This window comes from Neophocaena asiaeorientalis, unplaced genomic scaffold, assembly GCF_003031525.2.
Source record: "Neophocaena asiaeorientalis asiaeorientalis breed wild unplaced genomic scaffold, Neophocaena_asiaeorientalis_V1.1 scaffold361, whole genome shotgun sequence".
NCBI lineage: Eukaryota > Metazoa > Chordata > Mammalia > Artiodactyla > Phocoenidae > Neophocaena > Neophocaena asiaeorientalis.
The window spans coordinates 896,918-909,906 of record NW_020175290.1 but is presented as its reverse complement, the minus strand read 5'-3'; the positions used below and the strand labels follow the sequence as shown (position 1 = coordinate 909,906).

Genomic DNA, 12,989 nt, shown 5'->3' with positions numbered 1-12,989 from the left:
GAAAAGGAGAAGAGGCCCAGAAAGTGTCTAATTTTTGTTGAGGTCTTAGACTCACCCTAGTTCTGTGGGGGCCCTGGAGCATAAAATACACCTCAAAGGTATTTCAGCTTTGAAGCAAAGGAGCTGTTCTGTCGTTGGCTAGGGACCGTTTGGAGATTGGATGTGGGAATGTGAAATTGCTAGGCACTTCCAGTTCTCTGTACTGGGAAGGATGCCATGGATTGTCTGAGAATTTTGCAGGGGATGGGAGGGATATAAAATTGCTAGACGTTCCTGACTCTGTGTGAACAAGGAGACTCCAATGCCCAAGGGTAATCCTCTGAAGGTCAAATATATGACACCTCAGTGGCAAGGCATGCAGAAGCCTGGAAAGGAATGCACAAAGCTGGTAAGAAGTATCTGAGAGTATCTGGGTAGGGCATTAACAGTGTCTACTCCAGTGGTACTGTGGAAAAATCAGAGACTTTAGACAAGAAATATATATTCAGTTTCTGGCCATGCTACTTACTGCATAAATTTACAGACCCACAGTTTATCTTTAAACTCGAGGCAATAACACCTATCTCATATGATGTTGTAGGAATTAAAATAAATACAAAACGGAGACCACATAACAATGTTCATTTTGGGTTCTGTTTTGTTTTTTGCTTTTCAATTCATGAAAAAGCATATCTTCTCAATTATTTAAATCTTTAAAATTTTTCCTCATTAAGGATACAAAATTTCTTTGTAAAGATCATATACACATTGCCTTGGATGTGTTCCAAGGTACTTGGAAGTTTTAGTCCTGTTGCAGATGGTGTTTCTAATTTTATATTTCAGCTTTTTCCCTGATATGTAGAAATACAGTTGATTTTGTTATAAGGAATTAATATCCAGAAAACTCTTATTATTTCTCATACATTTTTCCTTATTTCTGATACATTTTTCCTTAGATTAAGTTTAGATTATTCACATACAAAATCATTTCATTTGTGAATAATGATGATTTTGTTTCATCCTGTACAATTTCAATGTATTTTTTTCATACTATCTTAGCTTTATTATGGAGGTGAGGATCTGCCATACAATGTTGAATAGCCACACAGAACATCATTATCTCAAATGAAAATCTCTCAAAATTTCACCAATGACTGATCATCTTTAGCAGGCTAAAAAACTTCCTTCTATTACTAGGCTGCTAAAAGGATTTTTCCTTTTTTTTTAAAAAAATCTTGAATATATGTTCAAATTGATCAAATGCTTTCTTTCATTAAAATAATTATATGAATCTTCTTACAATAAAGCAATAATTTACATCACCTGACTTTCTAGTGATAAATTAGCTTGCTTCAAGTGTTTTATTCTTTTTACATGTTGCAGATGAAATAAACTATTATTACATCTAGGAGTTTTGCATCTATGTTCATGAATGAGATCAATCTATATGTTGGCCTTCTTGCACTTTTCTCCTTAGGTTTCTGCATCAGAAGTCTGGTAGCATGAAAATGAGTTGGGAAAAGTGCCTTGAGATTAGAGTCATTTGTTCTTCACCATTTGAGAGCACTACAAGCCATCTTTTGCTCATCATCCAGGCAGTGTTCCTTGCAGTTCCTGAGGGTGGGTGAGTGTTGAGGCAGCTTTACCTCTTGTTCTCCCTTACCTAGGGCTGCCAGATTTAGTGAATTAAAACTCAGGGCACCTAGTTAAATTTGAATTATTTTAATTGTCTGTAGTAATTTGCTAGGGCTACCATAACAAAGTACCACAGACTGGGTGTCTTAAACAACATAAATTTATTTTCTTATAATTTCAGAGCCTAGAAGTCCAAGATCAAGGTGGTGGCAAGGGCTGGTTCCTTGTTAGGCCTTTCTCTTTGGCTTGTAGATGGCCATCTTCTCCCTGTGTCTTCAAATTGTCTTGCCTCTGAGTATAGGTGTCCTAATTTCTTCTTACAAGAATACCAGTTATATTGAATTAGGGCCCACTCTAATGTTTTAACTTAATCACCTCTTTTTAAAAACTATCACCAAATACAATCACATTCTGAGGTACTGGGGGTTAGGATTTCAACATACAAATTTTGAGAAAACACAATTCCACCTGTAACATTTTCTATGCATATACACATTGAAAGAAAAAAACACTTCATAGGATATACTTATACTAAAACATTATTTATTGTTCATCGGAATTAAATTACAAACACCTAAGTTATATGCCTCTTTCTTTAGTTATATTCCCCTGATCTGACGATCTACCTCTCTTTAAGAGTTTGTTTTACAAAATTTGCTTATAAAATTCCCTGCAGGTTCAGTGTGTCTTCCATTTACATTGTAGCATAGCTTTCATAGCTTTTACAGTGGTCACTTTCAACTTACTTCATTATTTTGTCCTTTGAAAATTAATTAATGAGAACATATGCTCAACATTAGCATTATGAGCTGGTATACTAAACAGGTACTGGCATAGTTAACAATTCTGAGAACTGCTCTTCAAATTTGCTTTGTCGAATCACGTAATACCATCTTTACAGCATAGCTCACTTTTCCATTGTTCAGGATTGTGTTGCATCTCAACTTTTTTTCTTTTTTTCATGTCATCCATTGACAAAAAAGATCATAATCATCCATCACTATTCTCTTCTTGTTCCTATGCTGGAAGACTATTCAGTAACATCCATGGTACTCAATCAAATTCTTCAAGTGATGAGATCCATTCCAAATGATAGTCTTGACAAATTCCATAATAATTACCCATTTCAAATCAGAATTTCTTTTCATGTTCATAAGTAATGCTGTTAATCTTAAGAACAGCTTTGTCACACAAAGGGAAACATTTTTCATCAATTCTTTCTCTAACACATTCAACAAGTTCCTTTAATCAATGGAGTACTTTAATAACTGCTTGATCTTCTTTCAATGCACATAATCCTAATGCTAGATAAATATTGATAACTATGAACAAGAAATAAGTAGACTTTGCTCTGTGGTTTATTTAAGAAGTCAACAAGAATGGGGGGGGGCGCCCTTTCTTCAGAATTAACGTATCGCTGCTTCAAATAAACTGAAGATTCTTTCACCTGCATTTGTTTAAGATAGACAGTGGATATTTGAATGCAAACTGAAGAATTCTGAATGCTAACAAAATCACCAAAATCCTTTAGTAAGTCAATTCAAAGAATATAAATGCTGAAGTAAGCATCATTTTATGATTCTTACTTCAATTTCAATAAAAAGGACATCAGGTGCTGTTTGAATTGCATTATGCAGAATATGGGCAGTACAGCCAACATAGACTCATGCATGCTTTATGTCAACTTTAGCCCCTTTAATTCATTAACTCCTAACTAAAAAAAAAAAAAAAAAGAACTCTGCAAAAATTTGCTACTGTTTCTGAAGTCACATTTGCAAAGGACTTTACTCACAATAACTTTATACGAAAGCCTTTTTTCACAATAGAAAACTATTTCATAAGCAAAGCAAAAAGGTATTGTTATTACATGCATCTGTGGCCATGACGTAAAAAGGTGATAATCTTTGATAATCTCTGTAATGTAAATTAAGCTATTTTCATTATTGTAGTAGATCTACTCGTGACACTTGAAAATTTGCTTCCAACTTTAAGTGAAAGATTGATGATGATATACAGTGTAGAAGGTCATTTCAATTTCTGCTGTGATTTTATCTTCATAATCTGAATGTCTCAAACAAAAATAATACATTATCTTTTTTTAACGTCACTGTTACTAGTTGAGGGAATCAAACAGCTAGCATGCTCAGCTGTAGTATATTTACTGGTTTATAACCGATTTTCCACAATTTTCTATATTGAATGAACAGCTGCATACTGCACAAAAATCTTTGAAAGGACTTGTTTCTCATTTAATAAAGGTGCACTGTTCATAAAGTTCGTCACGACATTTACACTTGTGTTTGGGCATTTCAAGGTTCAAATGTACACAAATGAAAATACATGAAAAAAGACTTAATTTGAAAATCTCAGGGCCACAGTCAGTGTGTTTGTCACTCACAAGTCCGAACAAGTTAGTAACAGGAGTTGAATGGCTGAAAGGGCTGTGAACTCAGGAACTATGAATAAACTGAACTTGATATTTGATGCAAAAATACCCCTCCCGGGCTTTCCTGGTGGCGCAGTGGTTGAGAGTCCCCCTGCCGATGCAGGGGACACAGGTTCGTGCCCCGGTCTGGGAAGATCCCACATGCCGCGGAGCGGCTGGGCCCGTGAGCCATGGCCGCTGAGCCTACGCATCTGCAGCCTGTGCTCCACAATGGGAGAGGCCACAACAGTGAGAGGCCTGCATACCGCAAAAAAAAAAAAAAATACCCCTCCCGTTTCCTTATAGGGGGAGCAGTACTTACCAGGCGCAGTCTTCCAGAACAAAGCCAGAGCCTATCCTATACAAGGTTTTGGTTAGCTTGGGGATTCAAGCACTGCCGAACGCTTAGAAGCGGGAGTGTTTAGGGACTGACAGACTTTCGGTGACGACCCTGCAGTCACTAAAGTACGACTGCTATGCGCCCGCTGACTTCCAGAAGCACGGCTTGCCCAACAGAGGAACTTGCTGATTGGACGCTGTCTGGAAATGTGAGGCTGTTGCTGATTGGCTGATGTTCAGGACTGTGTGGGTGGGGGTATCACTGATTGGCTGATTTTCAGAAGCCTGATGCTGTCGTTGATTTGCTGTCTTTCAGAAGCTTAGGTACTGCAAGAGAGGCAGTCACTGACAGCTGATTCTACTGATCCTACATGTAATTAATGGTGGTTACCTGTTCACAACTTGGGACTATGGCCAAAAAAGGCTTTTTCTTCAGTGAAAATTTCCTTTAATTCTAAATACAGCCCTCCCGCCCCCACCCCTGGCGCCCCTTTGGCTCTTCCCTCAGCCAAACCTGCAGGAGAGACCAGATCTTTATTTGTGGAGGTATGCTTTTCAGCTAGTGTCGCCTTAAGTGACTTAATCGCCAATTACTGTGGTTGAAAAACAGCTCTAACTGCTGAATTTTTGTAACTTATTGAGAAAAGCTGAATACAGGACATTAAGGGTTTCCTGAAAAAGCCAATATAGAATGCAGGACAAAATCACATCGAGGATGTGTCCTGTGTGTTCAGGACGGCTGACAACCCTAGATGAAGTCCATGCCTGAGACAGGGTCTTCTAGCACCAAGCTTTCCCAGCAGTGTTCAGGCAGCAGCCAAGAGTTCTGTGGGTGTCAGGGCCCACTGTCCCCAGGGGAAGAAAGGGCTGTGGGCTTGCAGTCCCCACTTTACCCAGACTGCTCGGCCTTCCTTATGTTCATGGATTGGATTTCTGGGGAAAGCTTCAGCTGGAATGAGTGGGCTCATATCTAAAATTTTGACAATCACAGTCTCCCTGTTAGATAAAAGATATGTCATGAAATTCCAACTTCCAGGGACATGGGCCCAAGACTGCCTCCAGTCCTTTGCTCTCTATGTCATGAGAAACTTGAGCTACTGCAGAGTTGCCAACTGCCTAGAACAGACACATTAGTTAGAGCAGATAACTGTCTGTGTATTGTAGGTGTAAACTTAGCCTTGAACAAAGGCTATCAAGAGTAGAATCCTAGAAGACACCTGAGAGGGCGGATCTGAGATTGAAAATTCATGCTATATAACTTTTTATATACTATAAGCCACAAATACACAGGCATGGGCAATTTATAGGCAAAGGCACAAGTACATGCTTAAAAAAGAGAGCTATAGGAAACACAGGAAAACTTTCTCTCACTGATGGTTTTCTGGGTGAGTACTTTCTCCCTTTAAACTCTCCCCTGGACTTATTAAGTTTTGTGTAATTGTGGTTTCCAACAGTGTTTGCAGGGGGTGAGACAGAATATAGGCCACTATATGCACAATACTTGATTTTACCTCCACCCATTGCCTCACATGACCTCTCCAGATGCAGCCGGGGACCCTCTCCCGATAGCCAGGCCTATGTTTTCTACTGCCCACTGGACGTCTCCACCTGGACAGCCTGCAGAACCTCACCATACACGGCCCACACTGACCTCATCCACCACACCCTCCTTCATCTCTACCTCCAACTCACATTGCCACCAACTCTTCCTCCTCCTTTATCCTCAGTCTCAGCTAAGAGGAAGAGCTGCAACCTAGTCAGCTAACCTTCAGAACTCAGGGTCATTACAGACTCTCTCCCACCCTTTCACATAGTCCCTATGTGAAACTCCTAAAACTCAAATCTGTCTCCTCCTCACCATCCTCATATCTACAGCCTGTATCAAGTGCCTTGCCATCTCCTTTTGTTTTGTTTACTTAGTGTTTGCCTTCAGCATGTGTTCAGTAAGTGCTTTCCAGGTGAATGAATGACTCAGTACCAGAGGTAACATTGACTGATTCAAAATAATCCTGGTAGGGTCTCTGCCTCCACGGAGGAAACCCAAAGTGTTACAACTCCTTACCTAACTTGAGAATTCCCATGGGTGTCTCCTTTCCAAGCCCTAACACCCTCATCTTGGAGGTGGGGATGCTGCCAACAGGATGGTACATAATACTTCCCTCTTTGGACCTCATATATCTCCATAATCTCCTGTCAGTTTAATAAGGAAGTGTGCCATCTCTATAAGCGCACCACACACTCTGCAAACGTCTGACCCTTTCCCAATCCCCTATCTAGTCACAACACATGCCAGCAAACACAGCCCCAGGACACTTACCTCTGGTATGCCAAAAAATTCAGGAAGCATAGAAGGCAGTCTGGGTTTAAAGATACCACCTGATTGTTTTTTAAGACATGTCCATACCTAGCCTCTTACAGGCACTGAGCTAACTAGCCACTAAGGCATCCCCCCTCCAATTTCCCCCTCCTTGAAATTGTATATCCGTTTCTACTATGCATGGTACTCATGGTCTGTCTCAACTGTCTGCCGTCATTCACTAACCCCATCTATTTACAAAGCCCCATCCTCAGTAGAGGAGGTACACTGCATACAAGGTAAGAAATATCTGTCTCCAGGAGACATAAAGATAGTTCCCAGCCCAGTTACATTGGCTGTTTGCTTACACAGTGATCTCCATGACCTTGCCCCATTTGCCTCTTAAGGGGGAGGCCTTGGTTTTTGACCACCAACATATGCTCACTCATTGCTGTCTCTTTTCAGTGGCTAGTCTCAAATACGGCACCCCATTAAAATCCTACTGCAGGGCTTCCCTGGTGGCGCAGTGGTTGAGAGTCTGCCTGCCGATGCAGGGGACACGGGTTCGTGCCCCGGTCTGGGAAGATCCCATATGCCACAGAGCGGCTGCACGTCCGGAGCCTGTGCTCCGCAATGGGAGGGGCCGCAGCAGTGAGAGGCCTGCGTACAGCAAAAAAAAAAAAAAAAATCCTACTGCAAACGTCAAGATGGTTACATGGTTTCAAAAACTTCTCTTACTTCAGGTTTACATCCCAGGAACTAGTATGTTCTGTGCCAAGAAGCCCATAGGAGATTGACCATGTACCTAAACTTCAGTGTTCGAAGGGAACTTTACATAGAAGGGGCTATTGCTATCAGAGGGATCCCATAGTAAATGTCAGCCAAGAATGCCTGCAGGAAGTTGGAATACTCTGTCAGGGAGAAGGAAGGTGGTTCTGGGCTGTCTGCTCTACTGGGATCAGGATGCAATGTTTAGAGGAGGATGCAGTGAAGACCTGGTCAGCAGATCAGGTTACACAGTTAGCCAGGAAGGCACACTGGGGAAGACCCAGGGGAAGGGAGCTGTAATGTGGGAAAGTGTTCGGACTGAACACACATGCCAGCTACTGATCAGAGGCAGCTCTCAAGGAACCTTGGTGTTGAGGTAACAGCACCCTGGGTAAATGAATCCAACAAACAATCTCCAAATTGTGTTTGATTCTCATTTTCACATCCCTTCTTTATACCCACTTTTAGTACTTTGGCTACAAGGTACTTTTTATCCCCTGAGAGGCATTATGGAATAGTAAGAAATGAGTTAACAGACAGAATGGTGACCTCAGGCTAAGAGGAGTGGAATAGCATGGGCTCTAGAAGAATTCAAACCAGAGGTCTAGTTCCAACTCTGTCACATATTAGGCCTGTGAACTTGGGTACATTCCCAAGCTCTCCAAGCCTTGTGTTCTTCATCTGTGAAAGGGTTTTGTATGTAGGACTTTTAGAATGTATGTATTGTATGTAAAGCCCCTGGTACAGTGCATGGTATGCAATGGGTTTTTAATGATGGCAGTTATTATTATGATTATTTTAACCCCAGAAACTAGCACTTTCCCCTCTGGGATTTATTTATCCAGCAGATGTCAGAGAATATGCCCTGCTCTGGGACATGGCCCACCAAATCAGCCAAAATTGCTGCTTACCAAGAAAGCCTTACTAAGTCTTCTTTGTTAGGGGACGCATTATTTAATTTGGGTTTGGGGGAGTATTTCCCAACTGGATCCTAGAACTTGTGTCAAGGACCAACTCCTTCCTTCCCTCCCAGTTGCCCTTCCAACAGTCCGTCCCTATTTTCATTCGTTTGCCTCCTCCAAAAATACAGACCTTGCTTAGATTTTGCCAAATTTTACTGAACATAACCTATTTAAAATGTCCCTTGAATGGTGTGGATGCTGGACCTCCCAGCCCAAGGCAAAGAGTGCCAGCCCAGTAGCTTCTAGGTATCTCAGCTCAAGAAAGTATCACCTTTATTTCTCACAAACTCCTTGAAGATGATAATCATAAAATTCCTAATTTGTGTACTATGTTCAACTGCATTTGGACAATAATGCAGGATATCTTCCATTCTTATCCTAGAAGGGATCTGGTTTACCCATGATCCCAAAGTAACTGGTAAGAACAGTTTTCCATTCCATTCCAAGTCTCTCAACTCTGAGACACACTCCTGGCTCACCACTTCCCCAGCCTCATCTAGTGTATCATAGAGCTCAATTAACATATACACACTACTATATATAAAATAGATAACTAACAAGGACCTACTGTATAGCACAGGGAACTCTACTCAATATTCTGTAATGACCTATATGGGAAAAGAATCTGAAAAAGAATGGAGATATACATATAAAACTGATTCACTTTGCTGCACATCTGAAACTAACACAACATTGCAAATCACCTATACTCCAATAAAAATAAAAAATTAAATTAAATTAACTCCCGGTGGAGGACTTGCAGTTTCCCAAGGCCTCAGCCTGCCTTGTCTCAGGACATTTATATTTGACAGCCCTCATATGGACTACCCAGCTCCTGATTCCTTTTTAATTTTTCTTTTGGTATTAAAGGATATCCACCATTGTCTTTACATGATTCCTGCTCCTAGACTCTAAAATTCTATGGGTGGGTAGTAAGTCTTGTTTATCTGGGCATGCCCAGTACTAACACAGTGCTTTCCAAAGAGCACATGATGATTTAATGTTTGGAGAATAAATGAGCCATTGTACACGGGGTCTAATTTATTAAGATTTATTTCTCTTACATTCTTAAACAAGATAAGCAAAGGCATATATATGTCATCTCATTTTACAGAACAGAAGATTAAACAAGATAAGGGAAGCCAAGAATTGACCATCTTTTCGTTTTTTTTTTTTTCTTGATCCCAACTATTTTACTGCTGAGTTCTTTGACACTGCCAAGGAAATGCCTATTCTAATGTCATGTTATCTCTTCCAGATCACAAAAGAAGATGGTCAGTTTTACAATTTGTTTTACAAACAAAACTTGTATTCTTAAATTCCATAAATAGCAATAAATGTATGACCAATGTCATTCATAAGCTTAGATTCTGAAGCTAATGAAATGTTATATTAAAAGGAACATTTGAAAACTAACTCACTCCAAAAAGAAAATAAACCTCCATGTTAACTATATAGAAGAGGAACAGAAAGTATACAGTTTCTCAACAGCCACACTCCAGCTCTCAGCTACTTAGGAAGTTAACTGCTCTCTTCAATGACAAAGTGAAGAATCGGTCTCAGACCTCACTAGGGCTGGGAGGAGCTACTGGATACGGCACTGGAAAGTGCCCTGGCCATGGCAGCATTGCCAGCCCTGGTTGCAACTCTAGCTCAGGCTCTCTCTCTCCTTCATCTCTCAAAGCCTCCTCAAACTGGGATGGGAAGCAAGTAGGGTCAGATTCATGGATCTTGGTCAAAAACTCTAGCAATTTCATTTTGCTGGCTTCAGCATGGGCTCTTGGACCCCACAGGAATTCATAGCGTGGAGGATTGCTATTGGGTACCTGGCAGTACTCCAGGTACTGTTCTTCCACTAAATCTTTGGTGATAAGCTTCCTGGGCTCCCCAAAGATAAAATGCTTCCTCCCAGAATATAAGTCCATCATATTCAACCCTTTCCAGATCTCCTCCTCAGTGGCACGATTGCCCTTCATGAAAATCACACCTAGGATAATTATCAGGAGGCCGGTCTTGGGCATGCCCTCGTCACCACTGAGCCTCGTATCATAGGTGAGGCTTAGTTTGTTGAGGGCATAGCTGTGGCTGGTGGGATCCACTTGCTTCACATCAATACCAAAGACCAGCCCTATGCACTCAGAGGCTCTCCTGAGGATCTCAAGGAAGTCATCCTTGTACTCTCTGATAACATCATCAATCATGTCTGCCTTTGTGATCAGATCTCTCATTTGATACTTTTGCACCAGGAACTGCACCAAAAAAATCACCTTCTCATCTAGAGGGTCTGTGGGCAAGTTCTCAGTTTCTGACAGAGACTTGGAAGAAGCTGACCCAGTCTCCCTTTCCTGGCTGCTGGAGACCTCATCTGATTTGCTTGATGAGATGGTTGTAATGACAGTGTAACATGAGTAGGCACTCTGAGGAATGTGGGGAGTACTGGGTGCCCCAGCAGCCAGAGCCTCATTCAAATAGGCAAGCATTAGAGTATGGAAGAAGGAGGGAGAGGTCTCCTCCAGTGCCCTGGAGACCTGTGCAGCCTCCAGGCCCTGGGGTTCACTGAGGACATGGTGCTGTTCCTGCGTGCAATGTGGAATCTCTTGACCCTGAGACACGTTCACTCTGGTCGGTAGCAACAGACAGGAATGTGGGCAGGAGATTGGGTAAAAGAGGACCACCACCTAGGGAGAAAGGGAGGATGTAAGTGGCCTCATCTGTTAACTCAACTGTGGCAGCTCTGAAAAGAGTGGCTTCCATCCATCTTTTCCTTAGGGCAGTACTCGAGCCTCACAGGTCTCCTGTCCTGAACTGTAGGAAGCAATGGAGGGAGCGAGAAGGCTCTTCAGGGTGGAGCCAGCCAACCTAGCCCAAGGCTTCCTAAAGCTGATAACAGGGCAGGTGGGGTCAAGCTCTGTGGGATCCCTTCTGTTCTGCAGTGGGTGGTCCCCTCCGTCTTTGTTCAGAGTCCTCACTGTGATCCCCGAGAGTGTCTGGGACTCCTTCCTCTACTGACCCAAGGATTGTCACCTCAAAAAGAGGCTTAAATCTTCTTGAGACACTTGACTTACAAAGAAGAAAGGAGGTAACTCACACTGACAGCTTTTTTCAGAGCCTCTCAGCCAGGAAGTCACAGAGGAGACAGACAGGGGAGAGAAGTGAGGGGCAGCTCATGGGGCCATACCTGCCCGGGCCTCCCAGAAGTGACAAAGGAGCACAGCTGTTGGGGCTCTGTTGTTCTGATGTGTGTGGTCCCCACAATCCTCACTAAAGGTCAGGACTTTTGACCTTGACAGAGACTGAGACACCTCTCTCTGTTAACTTGAGACAACAGCCCTCAGATTCCCAAAACCAAAATCAGAAAGCACCAAAGTCTGACAACTATTCCAGGGCCTACCCAGTGTGACAACAGGGACAGGGTTCTATGGGGCCCCCACTGTTCTCCAGGGTGTGATTCCCCCAGTCCCTGCTCAGCATCTTAACTTGATTTCTGGCAGGGCCTGATTACTTGGGGCCACACCTCTCAGAACAATATCATCATCATCCTCATATCCCGAAAGTCAGAGGAAGTCACTCCTGGCCAGCCCCTCCTCCTCCTGGGACTCACAAGAGAATTCTGAGGGCCCTTCTCCATTCTGGGGAAGAAATCTCCTCAGTCCCACTCAACATCTTACCTTGAGTCCCGGCAGGGTCTCAGACTCCTCCCTCCACTCACCCGAGGCAGCAGTCCTCAGAACAGGCCTCACTTTCCTGCAAACCCAAGGTGGAAGTCAGGGAGCAACTCAGTCTGACAGTTATTCTCGCGGCGCCGAGGGCTGGAGACGGGGGGCTGCACTTTTACCTGCAGCGTCCCCTGTATTCTGCGGAGCTGGTCACCTCATTCCCCTTGCCCACCTTACCCTGAAACTCCCCTGTGCCAGGGCCTCCTCCCTCTGCTGAATCGTGGCCACGCCCCGAGTGGCCATGCTGCCCTCAGATTCCTGAGGCCCTAGTTACTCCGGGGGCTCCCCGGGATGACAAAAGGGACGGGGCTTTACTCAGCAGGCCGCCCCTCTCTTCTGGGGTGGTTAGTTCCCTCGTTCAGGGTCTTCACCTTGCCACTTGACCACTCGCAGGGCTACTCATTCCGCGAGTAGAACCCTCAGCTTTTGATATCTGCCTTCGCCAACCGTCCTCCCGGACGTCAGGGCGTGTCCCTTCCGCTCCGCTCCCCCTCGCCTCCCTCCACGCGAAGTGGTGCCTGGTTCTCCCGGGAACGACAGCAGGAGTGAGGTTCTGTGGGGCTCCTTGTATTCTGGGGTACTTAACGCACTTGGTGTCGTCACCCAGAATCAATGCAGGATCAAGGATTCCTCCCTCCGCAGAGCTGAGGTTGTACCCCATACACCAAGACCCTCACCCGGGTCAAACTCGCGAGAGGACGAAGTCAGAGGGAGCCTCTGTCTAATAGTTATCCCGGGGCTCCCCATTGCCAACGTGGTGGCATAACTCTTAGAGTGCCCTCCATTCCTCAGTTCTGACTCAGTGTCTCACCCGGGCCTTACATGGCCTGAGGCTCCTCCTCTGTTAACCTGAGGCTGCATCTCCTCAA

At 43.4% G+C, this 12,989-nt stretch overlaps 1 protein-coding gene across 1 annotated transcript; it reads right to left on the bottom strand.

Moving 5' to 3' along the window:
- Nucleotides 1-9,963: 9,963 nt before the first annotated feature.
- On the bottom strand, nt 9,964-12,781 carry LOC112413495 (melanoma-associated antigen B16-like). The gene is made up of 3 exons (XM_024765452.1): nt 12,492-12,781; nt 12,073-12,148; nt 9,964-11,082 (listed from the first exon to the last, which is right to left on the bottom strand). Exons 1-3 carry the CDS (start codon nt 12,779-12,781, stop codon nt 9,964-9,966), a joined length of 1,485 nt encoding a protein of 494 aa, XP_024621220.1.
- Between the last annotated feature and the right edge of the window lie 208 nt (nt 12,782-12,989).

Coding starts and splice junctions, on each gene's coding strand:
- LOC112413495 (XM_024765452.1), bottom strand. CDS start 12,781: ATGGGGTACAACCTCAGCTCTGCGGAGGGAGGAATCCTTGATCCTGCA. Junction 12,149..12,491: donor GCGAGTGGTCAAGTGGCAAG/GTGAAGACCCTG, acceptor TTGGGTTTGCAG/GAAAGTGAGGCCTGTTCTGA. Junction 11,083..12,072: donor AGACCCTGCCGGGACTCAAG/GTAAGATGTTGA, acceptor CTTTCTCCCTAG/GTGGTGGTCCTCTTTTACCC.